At 43.7% G+C, this 26582-nt stretch overlaps 1 protein-coding gene across 1 annotated transcript in view; it reads right to left on the reverse strand.

Moving 5' to 3' along the window:
- LOC121293054 (hyaluronidase-5-like) overlaps window positions 1-24465 on the reverse strand; it is a 61885-nt gene extending 37420 nt beyond the window's left edge. The window contains exons 1-2 of the mRNA XM_041215646.1: window positions 24235-24465; window positions 9912-9993 (exon numbers count right to left, since the gene is read on the reverse strand). Coding sequence (XP_041071580.1) covers window positions 9912-9993; window positions 24235-24465 — 313 coding nt within the window. The remainder of the gene's footprint in view (window positions 1-9911; window positions 9994-24234) is intronic.
- Between the last annotated feature and the right edge of the window lie 2117 nt (window positions 24466-26582).

Consider the following 26582-nt stretch of genomic DNA (forward strand, 5'->3'; position numbering starts at 1 on the left):
TCTAAGACATCTGTTGGCTATCTCCACCTATCACTGGTCCTCCAACCAGCTCTACCTGTCCCACCCCCAACCCCCACCCCACCCCACCCCCCACCTGCCACCAACCCCCCCCCACCCTAAACCAGCTTATATTTCACCTCTTTTCTATTTTTACTTAGTTCTGTTGAAGACTCATACGGACTCGAAGCGTTAACTGTGCTCCTGTCCGCAGATGCTGCCAGACCTGCTGAGTTTTTCCAGGTATTTTTATTTTTGTTTTGGATTTCCAGCACCGCAGTTTTTTGCTTTTAGCTCAATTATCTTATTGAGGGTGTTCCACACATTCAGATAAAGTGACTTATATTTCCTTACTACTATTCCTTGCATGGCCTTTACTTTCTGAAGCACTATTACCATTAAACTCTCTGTCCTTTCTTGTTCCACTCAATTTTTATTTAACCACATCAATATACTTTTCTATTGTCTCAACTTTTATCTTTGGATTTCCAAATCTCCCTTCACCCAAACCCTCCTCCCTCACTGTTTGTTTAAAGCCATTTTCCCTACTTGGACCATATTTGCTGCTGTACACTCTGTCCCTTGTTGGCATGCCCCAATTACCATGAAACGTATCCCTACCCTGCACTATTACTTTGTCCTTTCACTTCAATTTTCCAAATCTCCCATCATGTTAACCTTCTTCCCCACTATTTAGTTTAAAACTTTTTTTTCAACTCTAGTTATGTGACTCACCAAGAAACTGGTCCCAGTGCAGTTCAGGTAAAGACCGTCTCAATGGTTACAGCTCCCTCTTTCCCCGGTACTGGTGCCAGTGGCCCATGAATGAAAATGAATTTCTCCCACACCATCTCATTTACCCTACGCCAATTTTCTGGTGACTCAGGTAATAATCCAGAGATTGGTGGTTCTGGTCTTTAATTTAGCCCCTAATTGCTCATACTCCCTTGGCAGAAGCTCTCCCCTGGTCCTATCGATGTTTTTGGTATGCACTTGCACCATGAAAACTGGATTCTTTCCCTCCCACTCCATAAGCAGAATGTCTCCTTGGCGGATGGGCACGTGACTGACCCATTCAAGCATGAAATGATGCGCAATGATGTCGGGCAAGTGTCCTGACATCAACGCGCAGTCACGCAATAGTTCGGTTGGTGGGAATCAGCATTGTGCCTGCCAATAATTATAAGGCCTGTTAAGGCCATTAAAGTAACCATTAGGTTAAGTTTTTCACTGCCCGTCCAACCTTACGGTTGGCAGGCAGGCGAAAAGGCCGAGCGGCCTTTTGTATTTTTTTGGAAACCTCATGCATGCAGGATGAGGTTACTAACATCAAATAAAAATAAAATTATATTTTTCAAATTTCACTTATAACATGTCCCTACTCATGTGGCAGAAACACATGAGGGAACACATTTTATAACATTTTTCCGATCTTTATTATTTTTTCTGAAAACTCTTCATCTCCCTGAGGCAGTTCTGTGCCCCAGGGAGATTCTCAAGTGCGCACTAGCATGCATGTGTGAAGTTTGCGCTCACCTCGTTTGCCCTCCAGCCCCTCACCTCCCCCCATACAGGCAGCGCTGAGCACTATCGTTCACGTTTTATGCTGGGCGGGCCTTAATTGGTCCGCCAACATGAAATCGCCTCCTGGCAGCGCTGTCAGGCGGTGGTCGGCTTCCTGACTGCCCCCGTCCGACAGGGGCTAAATTCTGCTCCATGTTTTCTCCAGCCTGTAGGAGATGGCCTTAACCCTGGCACTGGGCTGGCAACAGAGCCTTTGGGACTTATGCTTGCAGCTGCAGAGAACAGTATTATATCTCCTTGACTATATTGTCCCCTACTAACTATATTGCCCCCTACTACAACTTTATTCCTTGTTACTCACCCCACTTGAATGGCTCCCTACACCACTGGTGCTGTGATCAGTTTGTTCATCCATCCTGCAGTCCCTGTTCTCGACCACACAAGCTGCAAGAACATCGAACCTGTTGGACAATTGCAAGGCCTGATGCTTGTCCATTGCTACCATGGGTTCCCATGCCTATCTCACTCACAGTCACACACGCCTGTCCCTGACCATGGACAAAATCATAAGTACCTAGCCTAAAGAGTGACTTCCTCCACGAACAAAGTATATAGGTAACCTCCATCTCCTTGAAAGCTTTTCAGCATCCCAAGCTCAGAGCTCATCAATTTTGAGTTGAGGATCCTTGAGCTACAGACACTTAATGCAAACATGATTGCCATAGATCACATAGGCATCCATCAGTTCCCACACACTATTAATGCAATACATCACCTATCATGCCAACTTTAGTTTTATTTAACTAATTAGGTTTCAAGTTTCTTTATTTTTTTAAATTTTTTTTTAAATTTAGGTTTCAAGTTTATAACTATCACTCAACTGTTATCTATTAAGTAGCTTAACTGGTTAAGCTATAAATTTAATGGAATACTTATATCTCCCCAGTACCGGTTTAAACTACTGCCCTCATTTAGAGTGCTAATATCTTAAACTCACCAACCAATCATCTACCAGCTCATCTAATTAATGACTTTGAACAATAACCAGCTACTGGAGTCTGAAAAAAATATAAAAATCAGCAGCCCCTCCCCTGCTCTGCACTGAATTCTTATCCCAACCAAATTCCCAGGTCAACACTGGAACCAATCTGGTAAATCTCTTCTGTATTCTCTTTAAAGCCTTCACATCCTTCCTAAAGTGTGGTGATGAGAATTGGACACAATATTCCAGCTGGAGCTGAACTAGTTTTTAAAATATATGTTTAGCATAACTTTTTCATTCATGGGATACATGAGCACCCCCAGGTCTCTCTGTTCTTGCGCCCCCTTTAAAATGGCACCATTTAGTTTGTGTTGTTTCTCCTCATTCTTCCTACCACAATGCAGCACCTTGCACTTTTCTGCAGTGAATTTAATTTGCCACATGTTTGTCCATTCCACCATCTTGTCCTCTGGAAATTCTGTGATGCCATCTGTACATTTTGGTCTATACCCCCCGTGGGATCCTTTCCAATCATTGTTTTGAAATAACTGAATTCCATGCTACCTATCACAGGTGAAGGAACAGCCGGTTCTCTATTATGTTCTTCTCCTTTTTACTGTAAATGTTTCTATCTGACCATAACTCTGGTATTGTGAATAATGGTTTGCTTTAATATTTAACTGTTTATGCCCATTTGGAAACCTATCCAATAATCAATGAATGGCAACAAGTGTTAAAATGGTCCTCTTAGTGTCACTCAGATAGCTTCTGGGATCTCAGGGTAATATATCCCATCAGCAATATTAATGGTCTATATAAAATGATATGATATGTTTATAGAACATATCTGCAATCACATTGGAACATCAACTTTGACATGAATGACAATATGTTTGGCTAATTGTTCTTGTTACAGTAAATACATAGTTTCCTTGTTTCACTTTCAATAAAAAAATCAAATTGAGATTTGATCATGGGTCGCAGATTATTCAAAAGACTTGAGGAGTCATAAGTGGTTTACTGAGAAGTGACAGCTCAAATACAATACATAGTTAGAATAGCTTCCAACCTGATAGTCGCCCAACCTCGGATGGCCCGCTTCTACCTCCTACCCAAAATCCACAAACAGAACTGTCCCGGTAGACCGATCGTGTCAGCTTGCTCCTGCCCCACAGAACTCATTTCTCGTTATCTTAACTCCCTTCTCTCTCCCCTTGTCCAGTCCCTTCCCACCGACATCCGTGATTCCTCTGACACCTTATGTCACATCAACAAGTTCCAGTTCCCTGGCCCCAACCGCTTCCTCTTCACCATGGACATCCAATCCCTCTACACCTCCATCCCCCACCAGGATGGTCTGAGGGCCCTTAGCTTCTTCCTCGAACAGAGGCCCGAACAATCCCCATCCACCACTACTCTCCTCCGTCTGGCTGAACTTGTTCTCACGCTGAACAATTTCTCCTTCAACTCCTCTCACTTCCTCCAAATAAAAGGTGTGGCTATGGGTACCCTCATGGCCCCAGCTATTCCTGTCTCTTTATGGGGTATGTGGAACATTCCTTGTTCCAGTCCTACTCCGACCCCCTTCCACAACTCTTTCTCCGGTACATTGATGATTACTTTGGTGCTGCTTCATGCTCTCGTCGGGACTTGGAAAAATTTATTAATATTGCTTCCAATCTCCACCCCTCCATCATTTTCATGTGGTCCATCTTTGACACTTCCCTTCCCTTCCTTGACCTCTCTGTCTCAATCTCTGGTGATAGACTGTCCACCAATATCCATTACAAGCCTACCGACTCGCACAGCTACTTCGACTACAGCACCTCACACTCTGCTTCCTGTAAGGACTCCATCCCATTCTCTCAGTTCCTTCGCCTCCGTCGCATCTGTTCCGATGATGCTACCTTCAAAAGCAGTTCCTCTGACATGTCCTCCTTCTTCCTTAACCGAGGTTTTCCACCCACGGTCGTTGGCAGGGCCCTCAACCGTGTCCGGCCCATCTCCCGCGCATCCGCCCTCACGCCTTCTCCTCCCTCCCAGAAACATGATAGGGTTCCCCTTGTCCTCACTTATCACCCCACCAGCCTCCGCATTCAAAGGATCATCCTCCGCCATTTCCACCAACTCCAGCATGATGCCACCACCAAACACATCTTCCCTTCACCCACCCCTATCGGCATTCCGTAGGGATCATTCCCTCCGGGACACCCTGGTCCACTCCTCCATCACCCCCTACTCCTCAAACCTCACCTATGGCACCTCCCCATGCCCATGCAAAAGATGTAACGCCTGCCCCTTCACTTCCTCTCTCCTCACCCTCCAAGGGCCCAAACACTCCTTTCAAGTGAAGCAACATTTCACTTGCATTTCCCCCAACTTAGTCTATTGCATTCGTTGCTCCCAATGCGGTCTCCTCTACATTGGAGAGACCAAACGTAAACTGGGCGACCGCTTTGCAGAATACCTGCGGTCTGTCCACAAGAATGACCCAAACCTCCCTGTTGCTTGCCATTTTAACACTCCACCCTGCTCTCTTGCCCACATGTCTGTCCATGGCTTGCTGCATTGTTCCAGTGAAGCCCAACGCAAAGTGGAGGAACAGCACCTCATCTTCCGACTAGGCACTTTACAGCCTTCCGGACTGAATATTGAATTCAACAACATTAGGTCTTGAACTCCCTCCTCCATCCCCACCCCCTTTCTGTTTCTTCCCCCTTCCTTTTGTTTTTTCCAATAAATTATACAGATTTTTCTTTTCCCACCTATTTCCATTATTTTTAAGTATTTTTAAATCTTTTACGCTCCCCCCACCACCACTAGAGCTATACCCTGAGTGCCCTACCATCCATTCTTAATTAGCGCATTCATTTAGATAATATCACCAACTTCAACACCTATGTGTTCTTTTGTTCTTTTGTCTGTGACATCTTTTGATGATCTGCTTCTATCACTGCTTGCTAGTCCCTACAATCACACCACCCCCTTCCACTTCTCTCCCCCGCCCCCCCAACCTTAAACCAGCTTATATTTCACCCCTTCCTTGGATTCACCTAGTTCTGTTGAAGGGTCATGAGGACTCGAAACGTCAACTCTTTTCTTCTCCGCCGATGCTGCCAGACCTGCTGAGTTTTTTCCAGGTAATTCTGTTTTTGTTGTGGTTAGAATAGACATGGTAGGTATATGACCTCGTAACAGATCAGATTAGATTACTGGTTCTGGATGGACGGATGAGCTGATATGGGTTTGATTTCTATTGGTAATGATACCTTCTCCTTCGGTTGTCTCCCTTGCTGGCCAAGGTGCAAGCTGAAACAAGCATGGACCCACCTCAGAGAGCTATCATCCCCCATTGGACATGATTTTCCTTCCTTGACTGCACATTTTTATAGCTTAGTTTTAGGGGCCAGTGGACAGCTTGTGTCAATCTTATTTGTTTACTCATTCAACTTTTCAATTATCAGGTAATAGATGTCCGAACCTGGGTCTCGACTGTGATGAGATTATCTTCCCTTATCTCTTGAAAGCATCTTACTGCCTGCATTCAGATAACTTGTTTAGATATATGGGTTATAACTCATTTCTCTAATCTCTTATTAGATTTACACAAATGCTTGTTCCTATGCAACATCCATGACTAAATAATGACCCCCCTCATGAAGAGACATTATTCATCATTACGAACATTGTTCTATGTCAGCGGAAGCAGACTACTGAAGAATTTTTAACCAGAGAGAGAGCAAGAGAACAAGAGAGAGAGAACTATTTCTATAACATTCAATTTCCTAAAAGTTTATTAGACCATTAGACCACCATTTCTTTCAATTGAAAAGCACAATGTTATAAATGACTTCTGTTCCTGATCTTCCTTGAACCAGTTTCTCCCTTCGTTTCCAGGGGTTGTAGGTTTCTTGTTGGTTTCCAGTTTCATTCTGGTGTGTACGTACCTCTCCTTTGTATAAATGGGGTAAATTCAGAAAGGAGATGGTTACATCATATTGAGAAATTAAGTTCTGTTTTGTTCGGGTAGGAGAGATCTCATCTTCTAAACCATTCCACAGAATATAAATGGGGCATCAATGCTGCAATCACTTTTTGACTTACCCATGGTATTATGCTTTTTCCTTTGATTGTCTCCTTATTTCTGCTTGGACACTTGCACAAACAAAGAGATTCCAGATGAAAGATGTTAGCCAAATGAATTGCTTATAGTAACAAACCATGGTCTTAGCTGATTGAAAGAGAAAAATATTTAATGTCTAACAAGTGTTCTCTTTGTCTTTCAACCTCTCCATTGATACAGGAATACAGCTAAAGAAAAGGCAAGAAAATGTGAAAAGTGTAAAGTGCAAGTGACCTATAATTACACAAAAAGAGAAGACAAATATTCAGTTGGATATCAGTTCCTTGTTATTGTGCCAACCCCAGTATAGCGACCTGGGCTTGAAATAAGAAATTAGTAATGATTTAATGTGTTACAATTGTGTTAGAGACCGTTAATGCTGAAAGAGAAATTCAAACACTTTGGGGAAAAATTTACCCCCGTTGGGGGGAAAGTGCGGAGTGGGCGCACCTCCGAACAGCCCCCACCATTGGGGACGCGCCCCCATTTTATGTGGGCGGGCCAATGAAGGCCTGCCCAGCATGACGTCTGCCAAGAAGCGCTATGTGCTCCCTGTGCGGGCAGTGGGGGGATTCCCTCAGCCGGGAGTGTGCTTTTTCGCACATGAGCATTAATGATTTTAATTAGTTTCTCAATGGCTTCAATAGGCCGTTGACAGGTCAGTGGCCTCGCAGCTGACTTGGCTGCACCCCCGCCGACCTGAAAATGGAAATGACACGGGGTCTGCTCCTGCTCGCTGACCAGAAGATCCTACTCTTTGTGATTAACTGACAGAATTATACCACAGATTTCACACTTTTAAACAAAGACAAAACTTTATTGTGTGCAAAAGGAAATTAAACAAAGCAAGCACCACTAACTTAACAAAATAGTAATGAAAGCTTATCCTATAAACTCCATTCTACTTGTTACTTCACTCCAAGAGATCCCTTATAGGTTACAAGAATCATGACTGTTCGTTCACTTTTCCTGGGACCAACCCAAAGGTATGCCACAGCCCTCCGGAAGTTACTCCTCAATGTTCAAGCTATTCTTCAAGGTATGAAATTTCATGGGATTAGCTTTTGGCTAAGCAATCCTCCAATTTTCTTCAAAGAACTCATGACTGTGGACTCTTCAGTTCAAGCTTAGGCTTCACTGTCTTCTTGCTTAGGGATTTAAAAATCAGGAACACCCTTGGTTCCTAATGGTCCTTCCACTGCTTCTGTACAGTTGCTGTTCCCACAGCTTATTCCCAGCTCTTGGCTATCTCTTGCCCCTTTCCAAGCTGAATAACTAAGTGTACTGCTTCCAAGCTAACCTCAAACTGCCTTCTGCACAAGGTTCTGTGAAGACCACTGTAGATTTCTTCCTCTAGCTAGGTAAATTTTCCAGCTTTTTTTTCCATGCAAATTCTAAACAGGTATTCACTTGAATTCTGCGTAGTGAATGATAAAGTTATTATGTTCTCAGCTTAAGATGCAGGCCTGACTAGCATTCATTTCTTTTGGCTCTCCCAACTCAGTGGGCTGCAGTCTACATCAAACCAAAACTGCCACTCCTTCTGTGAGAAATGCTCAACTAAATTAAACAAAGAAATCTTCCAACTCCCACAGCTCCAGCTCCATAACAATTTGGCATGCTTTGGGATGCTTCAAACAAAAATGGTAAATTAATTATTTTAACCTCAACACAACTCTTTGATTCTGTAACCCATAGGGCTAATTTATTTCTCTAAATTTCTATATTTCTTCCTCCCAGAATTGCTAGTCACACCAAGGAAATCTCTTGTTTAGCAATTGCCTTAAGCTTCTTTTCATCTGAGAACTACACAAACAATTTAAACCTTATATTAAGACAAGGGTAGACTTCTAGCTCCATTACAAACCCAGAGATGGGCCATTCATTTTACACTTCTACCCTTGACCGTGTAAGATAAACCCCAAGTTACCTTTTAACTGTAATTAACTCTAAACTTGTTTGCATTGCATTCACTTGAGATGCCTGCCAGTTTCTTAACCAGATGTTTCCAGTTATCTTGCATTTAATAAGTTTATAATCAGTGTGAGTCTAAATCAGATGGGTCAGATTGACAGTTAGGGGAGGCAGTGATGTAGTGGTATTGTCACCGGACTGGTATTCCAGAGACCCAGAGTAATGTTTTGGGGAATTGGGTTCGAATCCCACCATGGCAGACGGTGGAATTTGAATTCAGTAAAAATCTGGAATTAAAAATCTAATGATGACCATGAAACCATTGTGGATTGTCATAAAAAACCTATCTGGTTCACTAATGTCCTTTAGGGTCTGGCCTACCGACAATGTGATTGACTCTTAAATGCTCTCTGAACAAGGATGGATAATAAATGCTGGCCTAGCCAGTGATGCCCACATCCCATAAAAGTGAATAAAGAAAATGCGTCACTGATTCAGAAGAGTGATACTGAGCATTAATGATCAGATTACAGACAGTTCAGAAATCATTCAATCGATCACGTGCCAGTGCAGCTGAAACAAGGAGTTTTGGATAATTAGAGAAAAATAATTATTTGTAAGATGGCGGTCATTTTGTTAAATTCTATCCACTTATTGATTTTATATTGGGATTTATGGTGCACTTTCTGTTATGCATCACATTTCAATGTGAAGTTGAAAAGCAAACTAAAGGGTTTCACACATTAAATGAAGGAGAAACTATAATGAAGATTTCTTCATTACAAGGTTACCTTCAATCATATACTTTCATTTCTGCTAATAATATCTGGTCTGGAACATTATAAAATGCCTTCCAGAAGTGCTCATAAATAACATTCATAGAGGCTCCCCTATCCACCATGTTAGTGACCCCCTCAACAAATTCAACTAGATCAATCAGACATGATCTATCATTTACAAATCTATACAGACTCTTATTGATCAACTTGTCCAATGCTCAGTCACTGCCTAGTATTTCACTGTTTGTATCTGCCCACCTTGTATGCAAAATGCTTCTGTTCTGCTATATTTTTGTATTAAGGTACTTTTATATTACTGTAATAGGCAATATAAAAGTGTGATCTTACCTTATTCAGGAGACATTAAAGATCATTTTTTTTTAACATGCCTAAGCATTGCTATTGTATTTGCTGCCTTTGTTTTTACTGAGTTGAAAATGGCGCCAAAAGTGGGAATAAAAATGGAGAGAAGAGTGCTGGAAGGCTGGAATAGTTTCACAACCTAGATTGAGAGGAAAATGCCTTCAGTTTGCTCTGCGTCTTGAAACATTGGGCTGGATTTTGCGATCAGCAGCAAAGCAACATTGCTTACTGCTGAACTCAAAGAAAGCTGCCCAAAAAGATCCAGCAATCTCTGGAGCAGAGACTTCCTCATTCTTCACATCAGTGTGAATCTGGCACAATTCAAAAGGATCCACAGAGACAGCATCAGTAATATCATCAAACAAGGTAAGCAGCCAATTACATTGAAGTGTTCACACTTATAGCAAACCAGAAAGTAAAAAAGAGAGAACGCCTTTACTTGAAATTTAAATATTTCAGATAACATAAATTACAACATAAAATATTATGATTGGATTAAGATAGAAACAAACTGTAAAACAATTTTTTTCATTCATTCAAGGGATATGGATGTCTCTGGAAAATCCATAATTTATTGCTCACCTCTAATAGCCCTTGAAAAGGTGGTGGTGAGCCGCCTTCATTAACTGCTGCCGTCCATGTTATGTACCCACACCCACATTTAGGGAGGGAGTTCCAGGTTTTAGACCCAGTGAGAGTGAAGGAATGGCGATTTTTTTCTAAGTCAGGATGGTGTGTGGCTTGGAGGGGAACTTGCAGGTGGTGATGTTCCCATGCATCTGCTGCCCTTATTCTGCTGGTATGTAGCAGTTACAGGTTTGGAAGGACCTGTCAAAGGAACTTTGGCAAGTTTCTGCAGTGGATTTTGTACTTGATACTACAGCCTTGGCGCACCTATGGTAGAGGGAGTGAATGGTTAAGGTGGTGGAGAGAGTGCTAGTCAAGCAGGTTACTCTGTCCTGGATGGTGTCAATCTTCTTGAATGTTGTTGAAGTTGCACTCATCTAGGCAAGTGGAGAGTATTCCATCATACTCCTGACTTATTCCTTTTAGATGGTGAAAAGGCTTTGGGGAGTTAGGATTTGAGATGCATGCTGCAGATTTGTTGAACTCTGACTTGCTCTTATAGGTGCAAAATTTATAAGGCTGGTCCAGTTAGGCTTCTGGCCAATGATAACCCCATAGATATTGATGGCGGGGGCTTCAACAATGTAAAGCCTTTGAATATCAAAGGGCAATGGTTAGTTGGTTAGGGCTGGAGGAGGTTGCAGAGGCATACCTTCAGATTTCCAGGCCTGAAGCTCTGGAATTCCCTCCATAAACCCTTCCCCTTCTCTACCTCTCTCTCTCTCCTCCCTTAAGTCAGCCTTTAAAACCTACTTTTTTGACTAAGTTTTTGATCACCTGGCCCAATATCTCTTTATGTGACTTGGTGCCAATTTGTGTCTGATTATGCTCCTAAAAGTCTCTTGGAATATTTTACTACATTAAAGGTGCTATATAAATGCAAGCTGTTGTTGATGTTTGATGGCAGCAAGGGTCCCAGTAGACAGTAATAATTTCTGTCTCCTTTAATGATGGCATGGCTTGGAAACGCTGTAAAGAACATCAAGTCTCTGAAAGATTAATGGTGTGCAGCAGTGTGCAATGAACCAATTGCGAGACTACATTTCACGGGAAAGCTTTTTGAGATTTGTGTACTTTGTGTAAGTGCCTGAAACAAGAGGGCCAGACTTACAGAGGAACGATGTGATGATCACCCTCCAGCTGAATGATATTTATTGGCACACTTTTTAAAATCTCATTAATCATTTTCATTGGTTCTGATAGTTCTATTAGTTACTCAACTGATCTATTACATTAAAATAACCATGCCCTCTTATTAAAGCTCAGGTACAATGTTTGAGAGGGGACTGAAGAGTTTGGCTGGGAAAGGATGTGGGTTACTATACTTCACAGATTGGATTTTGGTTCAAATTCAGCAAAGAATGGTAGGTTGAAAATCAGCTTTCTCCAACAGCAAGCATCCTACAAAATGTTAGTTCACTATAAATTATGGGTTTACAGCATAAAGCTCCCCATAGCTTGAATCAATTTGCACCTCCACCATTTTTGAATCAGAAGGTTGTAAATCCGAGGCTGGTATCCTGATTTGATTGCATGGCCCAGGTTAACTCTCCAGTGCATGTCAAAAGTGCTATCATTTGGATGAAATATTAAACCAAAGTCTTATAAGCTGGTGAAGATGGGCTAGATAGATGGCAATATCACAATGTGCTATCTGACGATAGACACAGCATCCCTGTGGTGTCCTGATCAACATTCCTTCTATGATTAATATCTGCCACCCATCCCTACACCAATGAAAGAATATTTATCTGGTGCAGAATAATTTCTGTATTTGTAAGGCTAAGTCACTGCACTCTTAAAAAATGTAATTCATTGTGTGAAGTCGCATTCCTTATTAAATATAAATCAAGTTGGGTATATATTGAAGTTTGTGGATGATACAAATCTTGGCACTAGTAAATAGTGAACATGATAGTAATAGACTTCAGAAGGGCATAGAAAGACTAGTGAAAAGGGCAAAGACATGGCAGATGCAATTTAACGTAGGTAAGTGTGAAGTGATGCACTGTGAGAGACAATTTGGTGATCTTATAGGATCGTAAGAAATCAGAGCAGGAATAGACTACTTGACCCATCAACCTGCTCCAACATTCAGTCAGACCATGGCTGATCTGATTGCTGTCTTAACTCTGCTTTCCTGCCTGTCCCCATAACCCTTGACTCCCTTGTTAATCAAAAATCTGTCCAACTCAAACTTGAATATATTCAATGACCCAGCCTCCATTGTTGTCTGTGGAAGAGAATTCCAAAGACTAATGACCCTCTAAGAAAAGATCCCTCTTCATCTCCGTCTTATATGGGAGATCTTTTATTTTTAAATTGCTCCCTAGTTCTAGATTCCTCCATGAGAGGAAACATCCTCTCAGCATCTACCCTATCAAGCCCCTCAATCATATATGTTTCAATAAGATTACCTCTCATTCTTCTAATTTCTCATGAACCTGCTCAACCTTTCCTCATAAAGGAACTCTTTTATCCCAAGAATCAGTCAAGTGAACATTCTCTGAACTGCTTCCAATGCAAGCATATCCTTCCTTCAATAGGAAAACCAAACTGTACACATACTCCAGGTATGTTCCCATTAGTGTCCTGTACAAAGCAAGGCTTCCGTACTTCCCCCTTGCAATAAAGACCAACATTCCATTTGCCTTCCTAATTACTTGCTGTACCTGAATGCTAACTTTTTGTGATTCATATACAAGGACACCCGTGTCCCTCTGTACTGCAGTGTTCTGCAGTTTCTCTCCATTTGAGTAATGCTTTCTATCTTTCCTGCCAAAATTGACAACCTCACATTTTACCACATTATACTCCATTTGCCCATTTTTTGCCCAACCGCTTAACTTACCTATATCCCTTCTCCAACACTTTGGGCAGGATTTTCTGGCCCCACCCACTGCCAGGATCATCTGCTCCCGCTGAAAGTCAGTGCATTTTTGGCTGGGCTGTCGAATCTCCATTGGTCGGTCCCGCCACGATGGGGCCAGGAAATCCTTGCCTTTGTATCCTCCTCACAACTTCCTACCTATCATCAAATTTGGCTATAATACAGTAAGTCCCTTCATCCAAGTAATTACCATCGATCATAAATGATTGAGGCCCCGGCACTGATCCCTGCAGCACTCCACTAGTTTGCCAACCTGAAAGTGATCCTGACTCTCTGATCCTGTTAGCCAACCCCCATCCATGCTAATGTGTCACCCCCAACACCATGAGCTCTTACCTATTGCAGTAACCTTTTATGTGGCATCTTACTGAAAGCAGTTTAGAAATCCAAATACACTACATTTATTGGTTCCCCTTTATCCACTCTGGTTGTTACATCCTCAAAGAATAAATTTGTCAAACATGATTTCCCTTTCACCAATACCTGTTGACTCTGCCTGATTCTATTATGATTTTCCTGTCCTGTCCTGCTACTCCCTCCTTAATAATAGATTCTAGCATTTTTCTCATGACAGATATTGGACTAACAGGCCTATAGTTCCCTCCTTTCTTAAATAATGGTGTTGAATTTGTGTTTTTCCAGTCTGCTGTGTGTTTTGAGTTCTTCCCTCCCTTTTCCCCCTGCTTTTCTACTATTCTTGGGATGCTTTTTGTGTCTTCTATTGAAAAGGCAGATACAAAATGCTTATTTAAAGTATCTGCCACTTCCTTATTTCCCCAGTCTCACCCTCTAGGGGACCAACACCCACTGTCACTGCTCTTTTCCTTTTTATATACTTGTAGAAGCTTTTACTGTCTGTTTTAATAATCTTTGCTAGTTTTCTCTCATACTCCAATTTCTCCATCTTTATTATCTTTATCATCCTTTGCTGGTTTCTAAAGTTTTCGCAATATAATGTAAGTGGGACCTACCACTAACCTTGGCAACATTGTATATCTTTTCTCTCCATTTCATACCATCCTTAACTTCCTTAGTTAGCTACTATATAAACAAAATAGTACAATTTTGATGGGAGGGTGTATAGTGGATTGTGGGTGGCGTGCAAGAACATAAGGCCCTGAGAGTGCATAATGACAAATGTTTGATGGCATGACAAGTTGATAAGTCAGGTAAGAAAGTGTAGTCCAAGAATCGTCTCCCCCCAACCACACCATCACTCTGGTCTTGTCCGCTTTGGAACATGCCTTCAGGTGTTTTGAGTCATCTGGCTAAAGGCAGCTTACATTGATGAAAATGGAGGAGTCTTGGTATTATTGTCCTACTTGGAGGAATATCAAAGGTTAATCACATTTCATCTGCAATGCACCCGCTCAGCCAACTATAATTGAGTAGCAATTGCCCTCTCTTTGCAAAATAGCCAGAGAGTAAACCAATGTTTGTTTCTCCCTGTGAGTTACAGCTTACATTCCTACTTGGAAAGTAATTCTCAAAGACATTTTGTTATTTCTCTTATTATACTAAGATGCCACAACAGTGAATTGATCCTTCTAATCTTGGTCTTCCTGGTGGTCTTAATTAATGTGTTTGGGAATGATTTGTACAATGTTCCAACAATGTTCCCACCCTCAGTGTAACAATTACTCTTCAGCGGCATTATTTCTTGGTGTAGCTAGGGCACTCATTCCTTTGGCATATTGCATCCTAACTGCACATTTGGCTTCAGAGAATTAATCTAAATCACTAATTCAGATGCACACTTATCCTTATCCTGATAGATTTATTTTTTAGCTCTAATGGTTATCAGTGTTACTTTCCATTCCCTCAAACAAAGAATACAGTACAATACAGTATACTGTATGAAAAAATAAGAGGAAGGGGATTCGATTAGTTTCCAGCCTTAAAAATATGTCTCCTCATTGCTTTTTTTGTATGTTTTACAGACAGTACAGAACAGATATTTTGTGTAAAGTTCCACCACCTGTGACATCTTAAAGTTATGCTTTTGATCATGAGCAGGGACAGTGACTGACAACCAGTAGCCATCCATGATGTCAATGGGTCAGACCTTCATGATGCCAGAAATCAGAGATACATAAATTTTGTTTCTTAACACCTATAATTTAGAGGTGTACAGGCTTTACAGCCTAAAAAAACAACTGTCATACCAATTTAACTATTCCCTCTATCACATCATCGATGATCAAAAAGTTGGCATTAAACAAGAAAAGAAAACTTGTATTTTTAGTACCTTATTATATCACTTAGAAATCCCTCAAAGCCCAGTTGGTGGTGTTAGTTACAAAAGGCATGTTAGCCAACCCACCAGGGCATTAGCCTACTCACAGAATAGTACCATGGAATCTTTATTGTCCACTTTTGCTACATAGTGATGGATAAAAAGAGGGAAAGATACAGTAGGAGAAAAATAGGAAGGGAAGGACAGATTATGGGGAAAACAAGAATGCAGAAAAGATTCATTTCAACTTTCGTTAGTACTTTTTGTCAGCTGTTTTAATTCTTTTCGCTCCTTACATGGTGCACTATTTGGAAATCAAGAACAGGCAAGATCTTGATCTATATCGCTATAAATACTTTTTTGATGTTCTTTGGAATGTGTGTTCAAATGGTATAGCATGACTCACCTTCTATTTACTCCTCTACCCTGCTTGTTTGTGGTAGCTGTTTGCTCCTGGGATCAATTATCTTCTGCATCCCTAGTTTGGGGGCGAGAGGTTGGGTAAGGGGTCTTGGCTGCTGTTCATCAGTCACTGCCTGGAGGCGCAGTTGTGTAGACATCAGGTGGGCCAGTACAGTACCGGGCTCAGCTGTGATGCCTGTGTAGTTGAGCAGCCTGATTATGCTTGCTGTCGAGGCTCACGTGTGAATAGTGGCTTATTGGGCACTTGATGCCTGTGGAATGGAACTCTACAATAGGAGCTAATAAGGAAGAGGGGAAGGGAAGAAAATTGGCAAGAAAATGGTGAATATTAAAAAAGTAAAGCGTACCTATAAAATTATTGTCTCACTGGCTCCATCTTGTGGGTTCTTTCTCAGATTACATTTGAAGTATTGATATACATACACTGCATGCCTCCAGTAATCTCGGTATATTTTTCCACTCTACTGACAAGAACTAATGTTAGAAAACAGAATTTCTTACCTTTGATTGATACGTTTGATGTTTGCTTGCTTTTCAGATTGGGATGCCATGTTCGACCACATTCTTGATGACATAAGCTAGCAAGGACTTGAACTAACATGCACAAGGAGACAAGCAGGTTGTCATCAACTCCCAGAGGACAATGGACAACACACAGTTGAATCCACACAGGACATGGACAATGCATCTTCCTGGTCTGTAAATGTGGAAAATGAATAATGGCCCAAAGTGTGATTGTGACCATGAGTCCCAGACCATGGAAGGTTTCACCTTAACCTGTCGACCAAGATCTGTTGTGGGAGGCCTCTCATCTCTCTGCTTGCCTCTCAGGAGGCCATTGAATGGATAAACTAGAGTTCCCATTATAAGCTTTTCCCATCATATGAAAGTGGCAGTACTTCCTGCCAGAAACTTTAAAAATGGTAGCTCATAGGACTTGTTAGATATTACTTGTGAATTGTAATAGCCTTTGTGTTACACCTGTCTTTCAAACCTGGGGTATCGGGGTACCTGGAGTATCACTGCTAATCACCTATTTTCAATGTCTTTTCAAACTCCCTACTGATTTTCTCATGTGCCTTTTGATCCACTCAGCTCTATTGTTCAGTCAGCCAGCCTTGGTATTGCCGTTCTTCAGCTATCCGAGGCTGACTCTTCAACTAACCAACTTCCCCACATGTTGCTGGCCCTCGACTGAGTTGCAAAAATCTTCTTCAGGCAAAATTTTCGACTTCAGAAATTATCAAACACTTTGCTTCCGTATATATATATATATTCTTACTATATTTATTAACATAGATATATTATTCATTTTGTTGAACTTAATGTGGAACTTGTTGATGGTGCTGAGCAGCAATCTTTCAGCATGTGAAGATATTCACCAAAAAATGAGTTAAGAGTGGGAAATGATTTACTGAAAAATCAAAAACAATGTTCAAGGGAAAATGGTGAGTCAAAAAGCAAAGAGACAGCTAACCCTTGTGCATGTTAGCTAATCAAAAACTCCAAAAATTAGTCAATGGCGGGGAATCATTAATTGAGAGTGCAAAAGTACTTGCAGGGAGCAAGTCCAAAATGGGAAATGGTTAACACAAAAGCAGGGAAATGATACACCAAACCGTGCAGAAATTCGGAAAAGCGTGGGAATTGTTAACAAAAAGCTGAGAATAATTGTCAGAAACTAAGCCTGAAGTAGGAAACTGTTACCAAATGCTTTCCTGAAATGCAGGCTGCCCTCCAGGGATGCGGCCTGGAATTACCTTAGAAAATAACATCCTATTGTGCATTTCCCCCATTCATATGAATGTGTTTGGATATGTTTTGGTCCGGAGTTTCTAGCCCAATTTTCTCCGAGCGGCTGGTTGGAAAGCACTGCTATGTGCTATTTAGCTACTGGCACTGGGTGGGCAAGGGAAGAGGGTGAAATGGTGCCTCCATTGTTGGGTTGGATTTGCTGACTTTGGATCGGAAGATTGGATTTCCTCTCAGTTAATGGCAGGGGGAAGGATTTGCTGAGTTGGGAGGATAATACTGGGCAAAGTGACAGCAAGAAAGCAGAAGCATGAAAGTAACTTAAATTTCTTACCTCTGATTTCTTATGCCCTGGAGGAGTCATATGGACTCGAAACGTTAACTCTGTTCCTCTCTCCACAGATGCTGTCTGAGCTGCTGAGTTTTTCCAGCATTTTCTGTTTCTGTTTCAGATTTCCAGCAACTGCAGTATCTTAAATTTCTTACCAGTATGGTCGTATCACAGCCCCATTTCCCATCTCCACTATATTTAATTCAAGCAATAAATCTGATTTGCTGTTATTAATGCAGTTGAACCTAGCCTGTTTTACCCATTTGTACTGAATGCTTTGGCCACTTTCTTACCGGTACACCATACCGGACTGTACCGGCTTACTTTCACCCCTGAGCAGAAGACAGCTTTCTGACTGATAAACCTGCGGGCCGATTTGGACTAGCCAAGGCAAAGGGGCACCCAACATTACCAGAACCAATCTTGTCAGCTGGATGTCAATCCCCAAAAAACCGATGCAGGCGGGCCTGTTAAAACCGTAGTAAAAAGGCTGCCAACTGTAGGTTGGTTGCACCTTGCTTATGTGGTTGATAATCAGTTCGACACTGCCTGGATGTTCCAATCAGATCTGCTCCAGAGTTCTCAGCCCCTTTGTAGTTTCTCACAGAACCCCAGTTGGGAACCCTTGCTCTGATCTAACATGTCACATGGACAAATATTACTCACACTAGTGTAGGAAAGTAACTTTGGCTGATAGGTCATGATCTGGTCAGAAATGTGGCTGTGTGATGGGGCCAATCACTGGGAGTCTATTAGTAATGCTAAAACCCACACACCTCAGCGCTGCTAAGTTCCAGACACCTACATCTAATCAATTACATACTGTGTACGATTTCACTGTGTCTCCTGGGGTGTAAAAAAAGTAAGTCGATATTGGAATGGGAGGGGGTGGGGGTGGGGGTGGGGAACCAACAGCACATGGGAAACCTGTAAACCTGTGAAGCTTGTCTGTCAGTGACTTTTTAACGTAGCCGCTTCATTAACGTCTGATTTCCGGGATTCCAACCATTCCATCCATCCAGAAATGCCATGATTCTCATTTACAGGTCTCTTCTTTCTCAGAAGCATAGGGTATGAGGAAGAGGCAGAGATTTAGCCTACAGCCATTCCATACTGACAGCTACAGAGGAGGAGGTGCTGAAGAGCAGCAAAATCTCGACGTGCCTGGACATCAGAGATGGGGAACTGGGGGTCCACCAGCTATGTCGTGACAGAATTAAACTTCAGAAAGCCACATGACATACAACACTCAGTCATATTGACTTGCTGTCAACTATGAATTTTTTTTTTGAAAAATATACTTTATTCATAAAATATCTGGAAGAACATTCCAAAACATTTCAAAATCGCCATCACAAAAGTACAATCAGATTCAACTTTCACACGTGGATCACAAGGTACATCAATACAATCAATGAATATTACAATCATTTCAATATGATCATTACAGACAATCAGACAAAGGTATTGGAGTTATCAACATACATCATGTTGCACTCTGAGGTGCTTCAATAAAATCATAATACACTTAGTATTCAATACATACATTCATTTTGAGCTGGACAGCCCGAGGGGTCTATACAATTCCCAGCCCCTCGGTGCACTGTGACAGAAAGGTCTTAGACAGCGACCTTTTCCCATTGCACCTTTGCGGCAGCTGCCCCAAGCTTTAGTGCGTCCCACAGCACATAGTCGTGGACCTTGGAATGTGCCAGTCTGCAACACTCGGTCAGGGACAACTCTTTGCGCTGGAAGACCAACAAGTTTCGGGCAGACCAAAGAGCGTCTTTCACTGAGCTGATGATCCTCCAGCTCTAGCTGATGTTTGTCTCGGTGTGTGTCCCTGGGAACAGCCCGTAGAGCACAGAGTCCTGTGTCACAGAACTACTCGGGATGAACCTCGACAGAAACCACTGCATCTCTCTCCAGACCTTCTTTGCAAAGGCACAATCCACAAGGAGGTGAACAACGGTCTCGTCCCCACCACAGCCACCTCAAGGGCAATGTGCAGAGTGGGGTGAGACTCCTGGCATGTTGGAAGGATCTGATGGGAGGGCCTTTCTCACCACCAGCCAAGCTATGTCTTGGTGCATGTTGGAAAGTTCTAGCGATGAGGCATTCTACCAAATGACTTTGACAGTCTGCTCGGGGAACCATCCCACAGGATCCACCCTCTCCTTTTCCCTCAGGGCCTCTAAGACGTTATGTGCTGACCACTGCCTGATGGACTTGTGGTCAAAGGTGTTTCTCTGCATAAATTTTTCCACGAGGGACAGGTGGTGCGGCATGTTCCAACTACTTGGAGCGTTCCGCGGCAGCATGGCCAGACCCATCCTTCACAACACTGGGGACAGGCAGAACCTCAGCTAGTAGTGAAATTGGTGTTTGCGTACCGCAAAGGTGGCCATCAGTATGAGGGCGATGTTGGGCACGTTTTTTCCCCCCTTATCTAGAGGCTTGTACATCGCGTCCCTGCGGACACGATCCATTTTTGACCTTCAGATAAAGCGAAAGATGGCTCAGGTGATCACCATCGTGCAGGAGTGTGGAATGGGCCAGACCTGGGCCATGTACAACAACAGCGAGAGTGCCTCACACCTGATAACCAGGTTCTTACCCGCAATGGAGAGGGAGCGTTGCTCCCACATGCCCAGTTTTCTTTTCACCATAGCCACTCGCTCCTTCCGGCTTCTAACACATGCCCCGGTCCCTCCAAACCATATCCCCAGCACCTTCAGGCCATCAGACCTGACAGTGAAGGGGACAAAGGATTAATCAGCCCAGTTCCCAAAGAACACTGCCTCGCTCTTCCCACGATTTACCTTGGCTCCCGAGGCCAGTTCGAATTGGTCGCAGATGTAGATCAGTCTGCGCACCGACAGCAGATCCGAGCAGAAGGCGGTGACATCATCCATGTAAGGGAGGCTTTGACTGGAGTGCCTCCACTGCCTGGGATCATCACTCCTCCTATGCCCGGATCCTTCCTGATGGACTCAGCAAAGGGTTCTATGCAACACACAAAAAGGACAGGGGAGAGAGGGCAGCGCTGCCTGACTCCAGATTTAATAGGAAAGCTATCTGATTCCCACCCATCGATTGTGACTGCGCTACTGATGTTAGTGTAGAGCAGTTGGATCCAATTATGAATTCCCTCCCCAAACCCCATTTTGGAGAGCACATCCACCATGTAGGTGTGCGATATTCTGTCAAAGGCCTTCTCCTGATCCAGGCTGATGAGGCAGGTGTCCACACCCCTGTATCCCTGAGCAGCATAAGGCTATCAGAAATCTTCCTGCCCGGTACAGTGCAGGTCTGGTCAGGGTGAATCATCAATTCCAGAGTGGACTTGACCCGATTGGCGATGACCTTGGACAGAATCTTATAGTCCACATTCAACAGTGAAATGGGTCGCCAATTTCTAATTTCCTCCCTTTCTCCCTTGTGCTTGTAGATGAGGGTGATGATGCCTTTCCTCATGGATTCTGACATGCTGCTGGCCAGAAGCATTCTCTCGTACACTTCTATCAGGTCCGGTCCGATCCAGACCCACAGAGCCAAATAGAACTCTGCCAGCAAGCCGTCGCTTCCGGGAGTTTTACTCTTCTCTAAGAGCCTTAGTCAGTTCGTCAGGAGTTAGCAGTTTGTCCAGGCTCTCCCGTGTACTGTTGTCTAAGACCTCTGTGATAGAGGACAGGAAGGACTGAGAGGCCGTGCTGTCTGTGGGCTTCATGTCATACAATCCAGCATAAAAGGATTTGCTGATCCTCAAAACGTCGGACTGCGATGACTGAGCCGTCTTCTTCCTTCAGGCTGCTGATCACAGAGCTCTCTCTTTGTGTACCTTTTGGAAGAAGAAATATGAGCACGTCTCATCCTGTTCCAGGGAGTGGACTCTGGAATGGAAGATGATCTTGGAGGCCTCCTAGGCAAAGAGCGAGGCTTGCTGGTTCTTCACCTCTTGGAGTTCCTCCTTGACATCGGCCCCCATTGACTGCAGCCGGTGCAGGTTCTGCATGTTTTTCTGGAGTCGGGACATTTCTCTCTGTTCCCTTCTAGCTTTCTGGGCACCTTTGAGGATGAAAAACCTTTTGGTGTTTCCCTTGATCGCTTCCTACCAGTGTGTCAGTGACTCAAAGAGGGGTTTCATGGTTCTCCAACCTTTGTAATCCCTCTTGAGCTCCTCAATGTTCTCTGGGGTCAGCAGGTGCACGTTTAGCTTCCATGCCCCCCTGCCCACCCTCTGGTCTTCCTCTAAGTGACAGTCAGTCAGGAGGAGGCAGTGGTCAGAGAAGAACACCGGCTTGACATCGGTGGATCTGACTGCGAACGCATGGGGCACAAACAGGAAGTCTATCATGGAATGGATGGATCCGTCTGGCTGCGACCAGGTGTATCTACGCTGCGCTCCATCTGCAGGGTTGCTGAAGACATCGTGCAGCTTGGCATCCTTAACAGTTTCCATCAGGGATCAGGACGTAGCGTCCAATCTGCTGTTGGCCCTGCCGGATCGTCTGGCCGCATCAATGATGCAGTTGAAGTCACCGCCCAGAATGACCAGCCTGGAGGTCGCCAGCAGCAGTGGGAGCTGCTGAAAAACCGCCAGCCGTTCGGCCTTTTCTGCCGGGGCATACACGTTAATTAACCGGAGTTGGGCATTCCCGTACATTACGTCTGCTATGAGGAGGCGCTCGCCCACCACCTCCTTAACCTCAGAGATGGTGAAGTTGCCTCCTCACAGCAGAATACCCAAGCCGGAGGAACGAGAGTCATTTCCGCCTGACCAGATCGATGGCCCATGGGACCACCATCGTGACCATTGCCTCTGGAGCTGAGGTGCAGAATCACACACTCCTGCAGAAACAACAGGTCTGCTTTGACCTTGGCAAGGCAGTCCAAGTTCGCAACACATCGTGTAGTAGATTTAATGCTACACACATTTATGGATACAATCTTTACACCCATTTTAAAGCATTTAGTCTCTTAGCAAACCTGTTGTCTTTGAGAGTTCCAGACCTTTGGTCTGCTCCTGCATACCCATAGTGTTCACAAATTGCCTCACTTTGGTTGGGCTGAGGAAACTGTCCTGAACCTCCCCATTGGCAATGTTCTGCTCAGATGGCATCTGGGGGTTCATGCAAGGGACGAGATTTGAATTGTTCTCTGTTGGAGACGTCACTCTGATCCTCTCCCTCTCTGGAGCGTTGCTGCTCCCAGCTTCCCGGAGCTGGGGTGCGCTGAGTGCCTCACTGCTCCCAGATCCCTGGGGCTATGTTGTGCTGGGCCCTTCGGGTTGTGGGCAAAGTTGGGGTGCTCTGGTCTCCTCATTGTCTCCAATGTTCTGGAGCTCGGGTGTCTTGTCCTCCAATTCCCTAGAGCTTTGCCACTTCTTCTGTAGGTGCCGCCCTGGCACTTCTTCGTCCGAAGAGCAGTTGCCCTTGTCATCCGTGTCGGATGGGAGATGCCTCTTGCCACTTGTCTGGGAAGTGGCTTGGTCCCTTCTTATCCCCTTCTTCCTTTTGGCTCTCTTCACCAGCTGCCACTCCACCTGCTGATTTTCCCCTGCTTCCTCCTCCTCCTCCTCCATTGATTCACTCTCCTGAGGAGTGGGAGGTTCAGGGGGCAATGCTGTTGATTGGCTGTCTGCTGCCTCAACCTTTTCCTCCACCTTGTCTCTCTCTGTGTCCTCCTTTGTCCCGTTGTTCTCGTGGGGGCCATGGTGGTTGGAGTGTTGCAAGTGTCCTTGGTAGTAGTGACACGAAGCATTTCCTCTCCTTTCCCCTCGTTGGCTGTGCATAAGTGAGGCAGCGTTTGGGGCAGGTCCTGTAGAGGTGACCTGCCTCGCCACACAGGTTGCAGCACTTAGTCTGTTTGCAGTCCTTTGTCTGGTGCCCTTCCTGTTTGCAGTTCTTGCAGAGGGCGGTGCTGCAGTTGACCAGATGATCAAACTTGCCGCATGAGCAACAAAGTTTGGGCTGCCCAGTGTAGACAAGGTAGCCACAGCTTCCCCCAACAGCGAAGCTGGAAGGAGGGTGGAAGATGGCTCCCTTACCATCGGTCTTGAACGTGACCTTAACCTGGCGTTTGCATGTCCAAATCCCGAAGGCGTCTTTAACCTCGGTGCAGCTCCCAACCTTGTCGATGTACCTGGTGAGGAAGGTGAACACGTCGGCAACAGGGACGTAGGGGTTGTAGAGATGCACAGTCACCACACGGTCCCATTGCAATGGCAGTGCAAAGAGTGGCTCCACCGTTAGGATCTTCATCTCCGGCTGGTCTCTCTTCTCCTCGAACACCTTCAGGAACTTGACGCAAGCTGCCGCATGCTTGAAAGTCACATCGAAAAATCCAGCACTGGGGAAATCTTGCAGAGAATAGATCTCCTCCGTTTCAAATCCACACGCCTTCAACAGGATCCGCTTGATGAAGAAGGCCCGATCCATGGGTGCTCCTCCTTCGCTGTCCTTCACCAGCATCCGAACGGTGTTACGTACCCCATGGTATGGGGCTCGACTGGTTATAGCCATCGCTTCACACTGCACTTGATCTTAGCCAAAAGGCTGAGAAGCTGTCAACAGTGAATGAAATATGATCATGTGTATAATGATAATTTCAAACATTCTTACCTTGAGAGTAGTTTGTTATCTCCCACAGGGGCTTCACATGTCAAACACGAGGTGACAGAGATCCCAAAAGACGACACCTCAGAGAAGCTCAATCCATTTTAGGGTGCACCATTACAGGATTTGTACAGGCCATACACTAGCTTAGTTACCCACACTTCCATGGTACAAGTTAGAGACTTGGTTGGATTTTCACAAGGTAATTTGCATTTCACAAGTGAACAATAGCAAATGGTAGAGTCATGGACAGCAGCTATCCATGACTTCCATCTGTGTCAGAGGGTACAGGAGTCTGTGAGTGCAACTTAGCTGGATGCAAATTGATGGGCCATTGGTGAAGAGGATACTTCTAGAGTAGTAGTAGAGATAATGCGATGTACCCATTGGCATTCTGAGTGCACTGTGCACGAATGCACAGAGATTGGAAGATTCTACCTCAAGCGTTTGAATGCTGCAGACTGCAAAGAATCCTGTAAATTACTATTGTGCTGGTGAGAAGCTGTAAATAGGATAAGAAAAGTTAAAGAGGGGGTGGCCCTAACTGTTGCAATCTCCATAGAGATTGGTAATCTTTAAAAAGGTTTGAAATTCCAGTTATTAGCTGAAAAATGACACGCCAAGATTTCATGTTTTAAAACTTTTACTATAACAAATTTCTAAAAGAACACTGTGACTAATCATTTTCTTTTTGTAGTCAACATACACTTTGAACTACAGATATAAATGTTTCCATTTCATACTTATCACACATCAAACTCTCCACGGAATTACAATCCTGTTAGCAAACAATCCACTGTGGCTCCCAGCTTTCAATGTCTTCTCATATCACCATTTCACTAGTAAAGACTTCGAGTGACCATCTCCAGTCGCTTTCCTCAGTTTTCAGAGAATTTCTTAAATGCACCCATCAGCAGTAAAGTCTGTTCTGATGATTCTTTTTCGCCCCAGCCAGGGCAGGACTAATTTCCTGGAATCCTTAGAATGCTGCGTGATACATCTCTTCAACTAGAGACTGTTCCCTTCCACATCCAGCTGTGGTAACTCGCAAAGGAAAACAGCCTTTCTCTTAGCTGAGCGCATAGAACTGCTGACTGTCTGAGATTCATTGATTTTTAAGGAAGCCTGTAACCTAATCTCAAAAAACTGCCTCCTCTGCCCTCTTCCCCATGGCAATGTTAGCCTTGTATCTAGGTAGAAATGCTAATTAGCTATCCATGACTTTCATCTTAGAAGCAAATGGACAATTTACAGCACAACTGTTTATGACCCAATACCTTCAAAACCTTTCTTGGACTTTGGGAGAATTAGGGTCTACCCATTGTGAGCCCAGAGAATGCTGCCACTGTCTGCAAGTGTAAATACCTTGCATCTTCTTCCCAGTAAAACAATCTAAGCCTTCCTTTGATATATAACTAACAAACCACCGAGTCTTATTGTCAGGCAGACTTCGGAACAGGTCACCTGACCCCCATCATTTCCCCTAAATTATACGCACCATCCCAAAATATCATTATAAGCCTCTTAAGTGTAACACAACTGAGATCTTCATCTGGTGCCACCATATACTCTTCCAAGAGTGGAATCTTTAAAATGTAAAGCTTCCTGTGGCCACACTGCATCCTGTGCAACTTGACACTTTTCTTTGGCTTCTTCAAGCTGGCCCCTTGTCTGTTCATCCCTTTCCAGTCATTTTAATGAGCCGCCTTCACCACAGATGGCATTTAAAATTTTTCTTCATTAGGTTGAAATTATCTTGGCCAATCTCCTGTAATAAACTACCAATATTTATAACCATTATTCCAGTGCCTTCCTGGCCAGCCTAGCACCCAACACCACCCATAAACGTGAGCTCATACAAAACTGTGCTGCGCATAAACTAACTCACATTAAGTTCCATTCATTCATTGACTTTTGTGCTTACTGACCATCATTGGTTCTATGTCCAACTCCTCGATTTTAAATTTTTCATCCCTGTTTTCGAATTCTCCATGGCCTTGCCCCTTCTCTATCTCTGTAACGTC

The sequence above is a fragment of the Carcharodon carcharias genome, chromosome 21 (assembly GCF_017639515.1).
Source record: "Carcharodon carcharias isolate sCarCar2 chromosome 21, sCarCar2.pri, whole genome shotgun sequence".
In the NCBI taxonomy this organism is placed as follows: Eukaryota; Metazoa; Chordata; class Chondrichthyes; order Lamniformes; family Lamnidae; genus Carcharodon; species Carcharodon carcharias.